The following is a 15,028-nucleotide window of genomic DNA, read 5'->3' as shown; positions in this document are numbered from 1 at the left end:
AGTAAAAGCAGGCTTCGAAGAGACACAGCCTTATAGCCAATGGCCTAGTTGTTGAGTGATATTTTGTTTGTATGAAAAGTTTCGTTTTGTATTTTTTGCTCATATTTTCAAATGGCATTTCTTTATATGTAAAATGCTACGTTATTGTAATTGTGCTGCAGCCTGTGTTTCCACTGATGAAGAAAAGAACCACCGGGTGACTACAACCTGCCTCACTATTTTTCCACCGCCACATCCTAACAATAATCAATAATGGAAAATGGCTTTTTGAGCTCCCGAGATGATTGTAAATAGCAGCGTGAGAACGCTCGTGCCTCGACTTGGGCACTTTGATTATTCCTTGTTTGAGTTTTTAACCAAAAGGTAATGCAGCCAGATTTCACACGGCTGTAGTCGAGACTTTAGGTAACATTTGGATGCAAAAACCTTGTCGGCTCCCATTTAATTTAAGTACTATAATTATAGTATATTATAGAATTCCTGGATATTTTTGGTATTTTGGGCGGTAAAATGGTCAAAGAATGTCCCAGGAGCAAGTGCTTTTGCCCCCTTTTCCTTTTATTACTTCATCTTTCAATATCTGGCAGTTATTTAATTAACCCTTTCACCACCACACTACAGAAGCTTAACCGTCTGTAGTGTGATAGTAAAGGGTTAACCCTTTGTCGTGTGGCAGTGAAAGGGTTAACCTTCTGTGTTGTCGTTGAAAATGGGGGACCCTGATGTAAACGAGACTAAAGTCTTTCTGGTCTGCATCCCCTTAACAATTGTGTTTTGAGCTGTACTGTATTGTACCCATTCTGCAATCTGTTAATAAAGTTTTCAATCAGTCTCAGTGAAAGGGTTAACCATTTGGTAGTGTGGCAGTGAAAGGGTTAAGGGGAGTAGCCACTTGAATGAAAAACGCCGGTGCCATTTTGACGGGCATTCTCCAACAAATCATCAACCGACAAACTCCATTGTGGCAGAGGGGTTGGTTCTACCGATTGAAAGTATCTGCTTTTGTGAGGGGAGTGACCTGAAAATGTAACATTACTGCTGAATGACCCCCCTGACATGGGTATGGTAAGTAGCAACTAAGGAGGGCGACCTTGTGAAATGTGTTCACGAGATCTGCAACAAGAAGACACTTGTAAGAACAAACATCCAGGTTTCATTTGAAATATATAATTTAATAGAGGGCTTTCAGATAGTTTAGAACGCCCATTTATCTTCCATGTTGAAATTACAAAGAACATTTCATAATTTGGTGTTTTACTGGATCATGTCTACATCAAAATATCTTTATTTACCTACTGTATGTCCTATTTTATAATGTATGTCATCCCTTTTTTAAGGGACGGTGTTGCAAATTAGCTTGGGCTACAAACACTAAAAAACGTCAGCGGCCAATCAGATCGTGCAAACCGAACGCGGGAGTGCAACGCCGTTAGGGAAAATATACACGCCCCCCGGATACGACCCATTGTGGTGACAAACCTGAGCCCGTTGAGAGCAATTCTACCAATTTAATGACTGCTGTTCAGGACCAGACCTCCCAGGAGCAGAAGGCAAAACCAGTGGACGCTTCCAAACGTCAGCCAGCAGATGATAAAAGGCAAATGTCAACGTGGACGTTTGAACCAGTAAAATGAACCGAGTAGTAACTAGTTTAGTCTACTACTAGCGGGTGTTTTTCCTTTTTAACTCAATACAGTGCAGAACGTGTAGTAAATAGACCATTTATATATCCCAAGTGCTTTACAATTGATGTCTGATTTACACACCAGTTAGGGGTCAAGTGTTGCTCACTTCAACACGCTGCCGGGAGGAGCCGCAAATAAACCGTTCAACAATGAATGCTCTTGACCCAGACTACTGCAGCGAGATAACGATTCACAAAGTCATATTTACAATTCACAGCAAAGAAAGGTAATCATTTTCAAAATGCTGTTTAAACTCTACTTCAATTTACCTGAACAATCCACCTGCTGGTTATTCAGGGATATCGTTAGTATTTTATTGGGACTTTTTAATGGTATACACTTATTGTGATGCAAAGGGACTCTTAATGGGAGCTCTTGATTGAAATACTTACACACACAACAAATCCCATCAAAGTAATACAAATATGTTTTTATTACATGTTAATTGTGAAATACAAGCTCATACACACGTACTGCATAAGTAGTAGTAGGGAACGCATGGTTTACACTGATCAATTGTTAATTTTCATTCTTCCAAAGGCAACATTTATACATTTGGCTTGTATTATTTAATAAAGGTTGAGTCAGTACAACATGTGTCATAGAAACTATATGGGAGTGTTTCTATTGTTCCAGTTCGTGTTGCAAGCTTGGTCTCCATTCTTCAGTCCTATCTGTGTCTCTTTAAAGCTGCGGAGAAGGGAGTGATTGGGTGGTTAGTAACATGGAGTCAGACTGATCCACTTTTGCAGATATAATGTAAATGGCACCAAAGCTCTTGTACCGCAGCACAGGAGACTTGGATTTGACAAACACATGGGAGTGAATGAATCACTCTCCACACGGCGACCACAGAATCTACTGGTGACCGTATGGACTTATATCAAGGTGAGGCACATTATACTGTCAAATGTTCTACAAAACCTCTATCTATTTAAAGGAACACGCCAACATTTTGGGAAATTCGCTTATCGTCTTCTCCAGAGAGAGACAAGAAGATAGATACCAGTTTCCTCTCTGTGCGTTCCGTAGAAAGCTATCTGGCTGCACGTTAGCCTTCGGGAGAGGTGTTAGTTGGAGAATGCCTAGGCTAAACGGCACTGTCCGCTTCCATTCATTGTGCTAAGCTAGGCTAACTTGCAGCCAGATAGCTTTCTACTGAACGCACAGAGAGGAAACTGGTATCTATCTTCTTGTCTCTGGAGAAGACGGTAAGCTAATTACACCAAATGTTGGCGTGTTCCTTTAAAGGTGACATAAGGAAAATGGGTTTTGCCTAGTCATTGTATGGATTTGAGAGTAATGTTTAGATGCTTTTGAACAATCACATATTAGGTACTCCTTGCTCGCCAGCGTTAAAAGTCTCAAGCTGTTCAGAATTATTGCTTATGATGTCACAAGGGAGTCACAAGCAATAAATAAGCTTTAATTAATCAATTATCTCAGTTTTTTGGGGCCAGGAACACTGCCTACCTAATGTACTGCCCAGTTTGTAAAAATGTTTTTACTCTTGGGTGTGGAGGCCAGGCAGGTATGGAAATAAATAATTAGAAATGTGGTGTGTTGCTACACCCACCAAAATTGTTGAATACAAGGTAGGAAAAAGGTGCTGGAAAATAACAACTTCGATTTTGACTAGTTTCTTTGCAACAAAAAAAGAAACTTCTCAAACATGTTTGACAGATTGAAGGAAGTGGTAGATAAACATGTCCCCCTCAAGAACAGAACACAGGACCTTTATTCAGAGCCATTTTACTAAGGTGTCAAACATGAGTGTCATGAAGAATATAAATGCTCTACTCTCACCTTTCCCCTTCATCTTCTTCGTCTTCTTCTTCATCATGGGTTTCTTCTTCTTGCGCATAGGGTTGTCCCCATCCTGCACAAAGGAAACAGGAAGTGTCAGAATTAACTGCTAAATTCATGCCAGTGCTGATTGTTCATATTGTGTAGACTAGTCTAGAGGGATGTGCCTATTCGCAATATTTCCCCCATCCCGAGTTTTATAATGTGCTGCGCGCAAACGGCAAACATAGCACACATGCATTTCTCCCCAAGTATGCCTTTAAAGGGGATAGTCCACATTTTCCACAAGCTTATTTGATTCAAGCATGCTAGCGGAAGTCAGAAGTATGAAACATCCTAAATTCTTTCACTGAGCAATATTCACATTTTGTGTCCCTGAATCGACTTCCACCAGCATGCTGCTTATTATTATCTAACCTGTAAACACTGAAAACATGTGACATGAAGATGCTCAGCTGCTCCTCGGCTGTGGAATGCCCTCCCCGACCATCCGAGAGCACCACAGTCCGTTGAGGTTTTTACAAGGGACCTAAAAACATTTCTTTTTAACAAGGCATTTGCCTGAATTATTCTTTTACTTTTAGATTTTCGGCTGTATGTTTCTTCCATTATCATTGGTTGTTTTATTCATTTTAATTGTTTTTATTCATTTGACTTTTTACCTTTGTAGCACTTTGAGATTTTCACAAATATAAAGTGCGGTACAAATTCAATCTATTATTATTATTGTTGTATTATCCAACCTGTTGACGGACGGAATGAGAAGGGATGTTCCATCATCAGCAAGTAAATGACAATTTGTGTTTAAAAGGGGAAGTTTCATGCAACATACAAAAGACAGGATTTCCCTCTTCCACAAGAGTACTGCCATCTATCCATCCAGATACTTTTGGTGTGAAAGAGACATTGCTGTTGACTTTGTAAAATGTAATTTTTTGGCCGATTTTTGAGTGCCACAAAATGCAGATTTAGCTCCATTGAGCGACGGCAGATATCTCTGTGGACGGAAACGTCAAACCTCGGCAAGTCACACACCAAAACCACCTGGACTGATTGAACTGAAGGAATCCAACCCTGGTATGATGCTTACAAACGCTAACATTCTTGTCTTCCAGCAGCTCAGAAAGGAGAACTCTGGTCCAGCGCTTATTGGATGGACAAAATATGAAAAACATGGACTACCCCTTTAACTACTACACTACCAAAGGGTTAACCCTTTCACTGTGACAATACAGAAGGTTAACCCTTTCACTGCCACACGACAAATGGTTAACACTTTCGCTGCCACCACACTACAGAAGGTTAACCCTTTCACTACCACAATACAGGCGGTTAACCCTTTCACTACCACACTACAGAAGGTTAACCTTTCACTACCACACTACAGAAGGTTAACCTTTCACTACCACACTACAGAAGGTTAACCCTTTCACTACCACTACAGACGGTTAACCCTTTCACTACCACACTACAGACGGTTAACCCTTTCACTACCACACTACAGACGGTTAACCCTTTCACTACCACACTACAGACGGTTAACCCTTTCACTACCACACTACAGACGGTTAACCCTTTCACTACCACACTACAGACGGTTAACCCTTTCACTACCACACTAGAGACGGTTAAGCCACAATGATGACAATAATAAATCCAGCTCACCTCCCTACATGCTTTATTAGTTCATCACAAGTGGACAGCAGGTAACGAGCGCAGTGTGATGATGAAAACACACAACTTCTGCTTTTCTGTCTTCTCTCAACTATACTATCTAACAGGAAACTCCTGTCCAAGACCCCCCCCCCCCCCCCCCCAAAAAACCGCTTGCCTTCCTGTACAGAGGCTTTTTAATTAAAATGAGACATTCAAAGAAGCCGTTCAACAAAAACACTTGAACATTCACACGCCGTGGTCAGAAATTGCACTTATATATCATGGGATAGTCGTGAAAATTGGGTTTGGAAAAGAATATGAACCCTAAGTGGACTAGCTAATAGAGATACTAATAATGACATCATGGCTCTTTATAATGTATTAAATAAAAAAAAAACTGTGATAAAGTGGTCTCTTGTGTATCATCCCTCCTCGGGCCAAGCTTACCATATCCCCCTCTCCCGTTAGAGCGGTGATGTCGCTGAAGTGTGTGATGCTGTTCAGACTAGACATTCCCATCATGCCCCTCTTCCTGGACTGCCTCTGGTCCTTGGTCATGTTGAGACGCACCATCATAGTCTCCTCATAGTTCTTCCTGTGGGGGGGGGGGAGACAACCTGGCGTTTAATTACATCTGGTAAAAAAAAAAGTCATTATACCATGGTCTGGGTGAATACTTTTCTGATTGGCCCAACAGGTGTGCGCTAAAACCATTAGCCTAAATGCACACGTAATTCGGCTCAAGTTGAATCACCGTTCTAAATTCATCCACTACCGAATGTAACCGTAGCAACACTAAAGAGCACAGCTGTCAAAGCTTTACTCATTATCAACCGTGGCGCTTCTCTCTTTAAATCCAATTTATTATCATTATTATTATTAAGAACAGCCGACTCATCAACTTGATAAACTAACGACCAGGAAGGAGAACACACCAATGGTTGGTTTTAACATTTCTTTCAATCTATTTGGGAGAATACAGCAATTGTGAAGAACGGGAGGCAGCAGAGGAGGAAGAAGTAGAGAGGAAAAGAAAGAACTGTGTGCTTGGTTGTAACAGAGACCAGAATGATTCCTGGTCATGACAACACTAAGCTGGAGGCGTCATGACCTTGTTGGTCATCCATTACTTAGGCCCCGACTACACGTATATGGATATTTTTCTAAGCGGATATTTTCACGCTCTGTTTAAAAAAAATCCTTGTCCACATGGCAGGGTTTTAAAAAATACCTCCGTCCAGACGTAAACGCAGAAACGCATATAAATTGCTCCAACAAGCATGCCGGGCCAGTAGGTGGCGATATCTCAAATAATATAGAACAACAGTCTGAGCATGCGTAGTGAGCTGATTTAGTGATTTTCATTGGCGGCAGTAACTGAGAAGTAAAATAATGTAGTGACAGAAAATCCGAATAAGAGACCCAGTACTTTGTTGGCGGTGTGAAAATATGCAGACAAACATTAAATATCTTTGGAACCGTTTGTGTTCAATTGTATCTGAATCGGGAGATTATCTTCTCTGTCAACATGGAAAGTGTATATCTCTTATTAAGGCTGGCTGGCAGTGTGCATAGAATAAGGCATATATTATTGAAATTAGTTTTCTCTAACAAACGCATCTACAGTATTTCTATATTTCATATAGTTTCTCTATCTACTCCAGTGCGCCGTCAGACAGATTCAACCATCAGGAGAGAGGCGCTTGTGGAATTCCCCATCCCTGGATACAAATCCGACTGACAGGCTATTTATGTTCTATGTAAGCCATCTTGTTGCAAAATAATAATAATAATAGCCTCATTAAAATACTCTTGTTGCTTGGTTAGTACAGATGGTTGTTTTCAGCATTTTATGCGCATATCTGTTATTTAGTTAGGCCTACTGGACATTTTCGTTGACATAAGTAGATTTTTCATTTTTGTTTATTTATTAAGTTAATATAAAACTATGTTTGAGTTTGTTAAATACATGCTTTAGATTTTTTTAGGTGGCTAGTGACGTTTTTGTTCGCTAATTTCTCGCCACATATCAAGCCTGCATCATTAGTAGTGGAAGCAAATTAATCTGTCCACGCTGAATTAAACCCTCTACTTTAATTATTTTTGGATTTATCGATAGTTCGTTAATTTACTGGGGGGTCAGAAACTCAAGATTAGCCACCTGCAGATGGCAGGGAGAGGCACAGGGTGTGACGTATATTTTAGTTAATGAAATATTAAAACACTTTTTAATTTATAAAAATATTATTTAAAAAAAGAATCAGCAGAGTGGCTGAAGAGAAAAAAACGTAGAAAAAATATTCTGTGATTCCGGTGGTCCACCACCAGACATAAATTAATATACAACAAACTCAATAGAGCCACAGATGGGCTTTGCGTCGTGGTTGACGCTGAAGTGGCTGACCTGTGCAGCTCCTCACGGCCCTCCCGCTCCGTCTGGAAGTCCCGCTTCTCCCTGATCTCCTCCGGGGCGTCGCTGTACTGCTGTCTCAGCTCCTGGATCAGGGAGCTCCGCAGCGCCGCTTTCTTCTGGCGATCCACCTGCTCCTTCCTCCTGTCGGCCTCCGTCTTGTCTCCGTCTGCAGGGAGAGAGGACCAGCCTGAGTACTGAAGACCATGTGGAATAATTGTATATCCCCCACCATCCCGATTAGAATTCCCCCCCCCCTCCCCCACAAGACTGTCCTCCCGAATACCCAAGTCCTGTCTATTCGCCCCCCCCACTCACACACCCTGTCTCTCACCCCACCCATGACCCCCTCCATCTCCTTACTCACCCCACCCCCTCCCTTACCTCGCCCCTCTCACCTGACACCCCCCCCCCCCTATCCAATCGAATTGTCTCTCCCACCTGGACACACCCATCCCTATGACCTATATAGACCATCGTTTTTCCTTGTCTGAGGAGCTCGTTTGTGTTTCCCCCCCCGAGTCTCTCCACGCCAATTCTCCTGGGTTCCATGTAAGCTAATAAACCTTATCAACTGAGTCTACCCTTTGTCCCTACACTCATTGATCGGGGTTCAATTCGTCTAACAACAACCCCGACTCTGGTGTAGTGTAACGGGTCCAATACATCAAATCTGGGTACTTTGGCTTTTTTCACGCGTACTTTTGGGGAACCAGACACTGTTCCCGTCGACTGCCCTTGTATTTGGCCTGTATGACCATTTCTGGGAAAGGATGGTCTTCAGCGTGATTTATTTCTGTGTGTTTTGTCTGTAAAGTTGTAGTTTATGAACAAACACCATCTAATCCCCGTTTATTCCCAGAGTTATTTTCCCCCAAAAGGGTATACCAGGATAAAATCCCATACAAATGTAACCCGAGGTGATATGCTGCTTTTTTACATGCAGAAGGATGTTTGATTTCACTGGTGGAGAAAGTGTATCACATTTTGTCCACTGACTTAAGTCTAGATCGTTCATTAAAAGTAATGGACTGGTACTACTCATCCAAATAGGTAGTTAGTACCATTACTGCTAATACTACTACTTAAAAGGGGCACTTCACCAAGACATGGTGATCTATTTTGCACATAATCTCACACACATCCAAAAACTCTAAACAGTTTTGCACACATTAATTTGGTTAGACAGTTATTGAGAGTAAATGACGTGATGTCATTGGAGACATTGGACCTCATGATCAAACGGACTTACAAGAAACTTACGAACAAATTTCTTCGTAACTTGACTTCTCGGGCATGATCTAACAGTTTCTTTCGTAGCTACGAACAGGATTTACGAACTCGAAAAGGCAGTCGTAAGTGTTTCTAAGGGCTTCATATGGCAGAAATCATTGGTGATTCATATACCGGTAGATATCCTCAGAATTAAATAATTATAATAATAAATACAACAATATTTTTACGACAAACATAAACAATTATGTTTTACATTTATAGTCATGACTCAACGAGGCACTGTGATGTACGAAAATAAATAAAGGCACTACCTAAACACTGCATAAATAAAGTGAATAAATAAATAAGAACTAAACCCAATTGTGCAGATATAGCTATAGTGGAATAGACTGTATTAATATTCCATATGCCGCAGTTCTTATTTATTTATTCACCGTCATTTGCAGTGTGTGTGTGTACGATGTAAAACGTAATTGTTAATGATCGTATTTATTATTATTATTATAATTATTTAATTCCTGGGATGTCTGTAAAATCTACGTGAACACAATCACGAATGATTTCTCCCAAATGAAGCCTTTAACCAGTTTAAATCACCTGTACATTGTATATTGCACTTTACTGTCACATTTGCACTCTTTTCGTTGTATTGTACTTGTGCTGTAATGACAATACATCTAATCTAATCTAATTTTGATCAGAATATTTCCCCCATAAGGGTCAGCACACCTCGCGGTGCAATGCTTAGCCTCTTCTTATAAGGAGCTGGCGGGGCGTTTCTGTATGCAAATGCAGGTGTACGAGAACGCGCTTCCAGTTTAAGAACGAGTGACGTTCTTCATTCAGTGGAGAACATTTTGTGTGTGAGATTATGTGCAAAATAAATCAGAATTGTTTTATTGTGAAGTGGCCCTTTACCGGTGGGGGAAGGTATACTATGACAATGATGCATCGATGATACCATATTATAGACAGTGCTGCTAAATAAAAGGATGTTATAATGCTTTAAAAAAACACACAATAAAAACAGGTCATTAAACCAGCATCACCACAAGTATGAGCTAGAAGGGAAGACGGAACATAAAATAAACTGAATGAGTAACCCATCAATTAAATGTATTGATCGCAGCGGCTTTCACTGCTGAGTGATGCACTATTGGCTTCCTTCCAAATCCAGTGAAATTTAAAGGGATAGTTCAGATTTTTGGAACCCCCCTAGCCCTGTTTCCCACTTACTAATGATGGTGTTGATCAGTAGTGTCCTTTCTTAGCACAATCCATGCTGGTGCTCATACAAGCTTCGTATAGTTGGCCACACACCAATGCAAAGTCAATGGGGTCGAGCTCCTGTCTGTGCAAGCTGTCCGAGATGAAAATCTACACAAAGTAGATTTCAGTGAGCCTCGGTCAGTTTACAGATAAGAGCTCCATCATCATTGGCTAGTAGGAAATAGGGCTAGGGTTCCAACAATCCGAACTATCCCTTTAATCACAAATAGATTCCCTCTTGGATGTGTTATTAGAGAGTATCCTTAAATTACCTTAAATTATCATACACGAGACAGACAAGACATTACCATAGTGCATTGGGGCGAACTTTGGAGGTACATATATCCTGTCACTAGAGGGCGCCGTCTTCTCAGATGCTACCTTGTTGGAGGCCTCATCTTCAGACTCCTCAGACTCGCTCAGCTGTGGGGATGGAGTGAAAGACAAAGCATGGAGGATAAGAAACATCCTGTCCAACATCCATAAATAATGTGCTTGTCCTGCACAGACCTGATATGTCCAAAAAAAAATGTTGTTGTTTTCTTACTGAAATTGACGGCTGACATTGTTTAAAAAGAAAAAAAAAGGGGGGGGGAACTGAGACAAAGTCAAATTTTTTTTGTGAAATGTAGAAAATGCATGAAAATCTGAGGGAAAATGGGATAGTATCCATCAACCCTCCCTAGACCGCCCAGTGAGGGGCACATGCGAGCAACGACCAGGAAGGGGAGAATTGGCATGACTAAATTGGGATGGGGAGAAAAACACAGAAAAACAGGAGGAGAGGGCAGCTGGGTGGCGCAGCGGACATTGCGCTCGTCACCAACGCAAGAGACACCGGGTTTGAATCCGGGTCGGCGTTGCCTCCAGCTTGGGCCGGCCGTCATACTAACTCAATTGGCAGAGTTAGCGGGTGGGAAGTCGAAGGGTGGTAGTCTGGTCATTGTGAACAGCGACTCCTACAGGTCGGTTGGGGCGCCTGCACAGCAAAGTCAGGAAAATGGCGGGGGCAGTGTGAGCCTCCCACACGTTACTCCTCGCCAAATGAGTCCGCGCTGGCAAGTGAAAAGATGTGACAGGCTGCCTCCACATGTATCGGAGGGGACATGTGATGCAAGGCTTCTATCCTCCCTACAACCGGCCAGTGGGGGGCATATGCGAGCAACGATCAGGACAGGGGAGGGAGAATTGGCACGAGAGGTAAATTGGGATGGGGAGAAAAATCACAGAAACGGGAAGGGAAAAAAAGTGGACAAAAAAAAATTAAAAAAATCTTGAGGGGAAATATAAATGTCCCAGTTATGTGTTTCAACACACTGACAAAATTATATTATCAACTAAGAATCATATAATGAAACAAGACATGAATAGGAAAATAATGAATTCTGACTTTTAGACAAAAGGTCCGAAATGGACTCTTACTTTGCTCATGAGATTCCCAGGATTAGGACGAAGTTGTAGAGGGTCATTTTCCGCTGAAAGTCATTAAAAAGGGGAAGAAAGCCAACATATGTATTTAAAATAAAAAGTATTAATACTATATTAGGTCTACTGAATATGAAGGTCTACTGAATATGAAGGTAATGTCATGGATCCATGCAAACAAAGGTATGTATTTTTACAACATCGTTGTCTACAATATCAACATGACCTCATCAGAAAAAGTACTATCGACCACATTATAGTTAGAGTTGAGGTCAGTTTTAACATTCACTTAACGGTTATGGTTAAGGTTAGGGTTCAACCCCCAGGTCCTGGGTTTGATTCCCGCTTGGGGACCAGGTTGCCGCGTTGCCAGGTTCCCAGGTGGGGTATCTCCCAGGCTTTTCTGTGCGGAGTTTGCATGTTCTCCCCGTGCTCACAAGGGTTTCCCCTCCCAATAAGATAAACCCCAATGGAAAAACATGCGGAACAGATCGCTACGGCTGTCGCGTCCCTGGCGAAGAGAAGAGATATTTCATCGGCAATGCATGCATGCGTGTGTGTGTGTGTGATGTGCGTGTGTTAATCTGCATGACAAATAAAGACTTCTTCTTATCACATTGTCATGATTTGAATCATAGTGTGAACCAGCCATGACTAATTAATCACAGGTTAAACATGGGAACATTTAAAAAGCTGGGGTTATCACAAGGTTAGAAGCCAGCTGTTGTTCCTAATGTGTTTCCTAAGTGTTTAGATTTACATTACATCCACCCACCTAAGCTGCCTGTAACAGCTGTGCGCACCAGTTTATCAATCTGGTATTTCAGTTTATGGTCCAGAGGTCGCATCTTCTCCAGCACCTGAAAACATAAACAACAGTCATTGGTGATTTTTATTCACCGAATTAAAATGTCTGTTCTGTAAATTTATGTGGAACGTTTTTAATTTCTCCAAATCCACAAGTAGTACATTTTAATATATGTATATATGTAATACATTTTACAAATTGGATTAGTTTTCCTTGTTTATTTGACAAAGCAATGGAAAACATTAACAATTATGATATTATGATGACTTGCTTAGTGAAGGCGGGGATGGCGACAGCCCTTCAGGCTACATTATGGGGGTGGTTTGGTTAACCAATGAATTTATTTTTTACAGAATATTGGAATATTGATATGCCTTCAATATTGCGCAGTGATATGATATGCACAGTGGACTAAGCACTCGCCTACCACCACAGAGACTCTGGGATCTAATCCAGCTGTCAGCGGTACCTCCGGCTTGTTCAGCCGTCTCTACTAACACAATTGGCAGTGTTAGCGGGTGGGAAGCCGGTGGGGTGTGTGTCCTGGTCGTTGTAAACTGCGGTTCCTACTGGTGAGAGTCCTCGCTCTCCCCCAGTGAGAGTCCTCGCTGTCAGGTGAAAAGAAGCGGCTGGCTGACTCCACATGTATCGGAGGAGGCATGTGGTAGTTCTACACCCTCCCCAGGCCGACAGTGGGGCAATGCGCGCAACGACCAGGCAGGGAATTGGCATAACGACTAAATTGGGATGGGTGAAAAATACAGAAAGCCCAGAAAATAAATAGAATGAAAAAAGAATAAAAATAAACCTTGCCGCCTCACCGTCCTAACAGTGACTATTCTCTTCAGCGCTGCACTGTCTTTTATTTTGCCTCCTTCCGTCTTGACGCTGATCAGGTGAGTCAGGTCCTGCAGGTAGAATAACAGGAGCTGGTACCGCAGGTCCAAGAACGACAAGCCCTGAGAGAGGAGGGGGGGGGTCTCTTTAAGTACAATTCAATGATGATGATATAGAGAATAACTTTGATAAGGGATATAATCAGCAGCTTCCTCACCTTGGCTGTCTTAAAGGCTCCATCCTTCACTTGCCTCAGCAGCTCACGGACATGACCAGTGACTGAAGCTACCTGTGATTAGATGAAATGAAATGAGTGATGATACATAGGAGTTATATTCTATAGCAGAGTTGGATGTAATTAGGTTCTGTCTCTTAAAGGAACACGCCAACATTTGGGGAAATTACCAGCCATGTCCGCTTCCATTCATTGTGCTAAGCTAGGCTAACATACAGCCAAATAGCGTTCTACTGAACGCACAGAGAGGAAACTGGTATCCATCTTCTTGTCTCTCTGGAGAAGACGATAAGCTAATTTCCCAAAATGTTGGCGTGTTCCTTTAAGTCCATTAATCACTCGGTTTGGTCCAAGTCTTTGTTGATCAAGTAAACTTGTTATGCTCCCCCCCCCCCCCCCATGCTGAATGACTAATTTCCTTAATAACGATGAGCATGCCTCTGGTAAACTCTAGATTTAAAGAGGTCCTTCTACGTGAATGCATGTGGGGGAAAGAACAGTTTACAGATTTGTCAATTAAACTAACTAATCGATTAGTTGACAAAGTTCTATGACTATTAGTCAATAAAAAATATCTTTAGTCAAGAACAGATGTAATGTTAGAGTTCTCGTGTTACATAATGTTTTCTCACTATGCAAAAACAATGCAGGGATTGGGATTATAACATATCAATGATGATTGTCTGCTAATTGAATCTGAAATACATACATAGTAGCTATAGCTAACGTTACATAACAAATGGCTGTTTACCAAATCTATTTACCATTTCAAAGGACATAACTCCGTTTAGCCATCACCGAGCTCGGTTTTTATATTTGGATTACTACCAGTTTTCTAAAGTCAATAAACCTCTGAAACAGAACAGAAACCAGCTAGAAGAGACAGCTATCTAGAGAGGCACATTTGAACGTTATTACCTGTCCAGTGAGACTGTTCAATAGTTGCACAGCTTTGGGTAAATCCTCGTCAATTAGATTCTGCAAAAAAGAAAATCTCATAAGTAAAAGAGCTACAACAAATATAGGCTACTCTGATAAATTAGTTAACGTTAAGTCAGTCACTTGACTACAAATGAGTAGCCTCTATTACACTGTAACGCCCATTTAGCTACAGACAGTAACGTCTTCACTCGTAAAAACTTCAGTAACTTGTCAAATCTACACATCAAATGTAATATACAAATAACGATCATGTTTTAGCGCTTTGAAAACAACGAATTTAGTAAATCGTATCTGGAATGTAGTGTACTCACGTTGTCAATGGAGGTCGCCATTTTGATTCCATCCAGTACGGGAGCGGCGAAGGGACAATCAGACTCACCAGAGGCACGGTTGATTGATTGATTGAAACTTTATTAACAGATTGCAGAATGGGTACAATACAGTACAGCTCAATACACACAATTGTTAAGGGGATGCAGACCAGAGAAAGACTTTCGTCTTGTTTACATCAGGGTCCCCCATTTTCAATTCATCAGGACATATATGACATACATGACATACAGATAGTCAGTACTGCTACATCTATACATTTATGACATACCAGATTTGCAAATACAGTAGGCCTACTGTTTGTGATACAGAAGGAGTCAAGAAAAGGGAGTATATACATTTGACGTAGAAACTGTACATTGGAGGAGGTTGGGTGGGTGGGGGGGGTT

The 15,028-nt window shown here is 41.4% G+C and overlaps 1 protein-coding gene across 1 annotated transcript; it reads right to left on the bottom strand.

The window, feature by feature from the left end:
- Window positions 1–2,128: 2,128 nt before the first annotated feature.
- ngdn (neuroguidin, EIF4E binding protein) lies at window positions 2,129–14,641 on the bottom strand (the record flags this gene model as incomplete). Its single annotated transcript, XM_084326315.1, has 11 exons — window positions 2,129–2,375; window positions 3,492–3,564; window positions 5,595–5,742; window positions 7,552–7,726; window positions 10,371–10,485; window positions 11,485–11,537; window positions 12,263–12,347; window positions 13,117–13,254; window positions 13,350–13,421; window positions 14,286–14,345; window positions 14,621–14,641. The coding sequence occupies 11 exons, from the start codon at window positions 14,639–14,641 to the stop codon at window positions 2,356–2,358; spliced, it is 960 nt and encodes a 319-aa protein (XP_084182441.1). The 3' UTR covers window positions 2,129–2,355.
- Between the last annotated feature and the right edge of the window lie 387 nt (window positions 14,642–15,028).

The sequence above is a fragment of the Notolepis coatsorum genome (genome assembly GCF_963971535.1).
Source record: "Notolepis coatsorum genome assembly, chromosome: 12".
Lineage (NCBI taxonomy): Eukaryota > Metazoa > Chordata > Actinopteri > Aulopiformes > Paralepididae > Notolepis > Notolepis coatsorum.
This window is presented reverse-complemented; position numbering and strand designations above follow the sequence as displayed.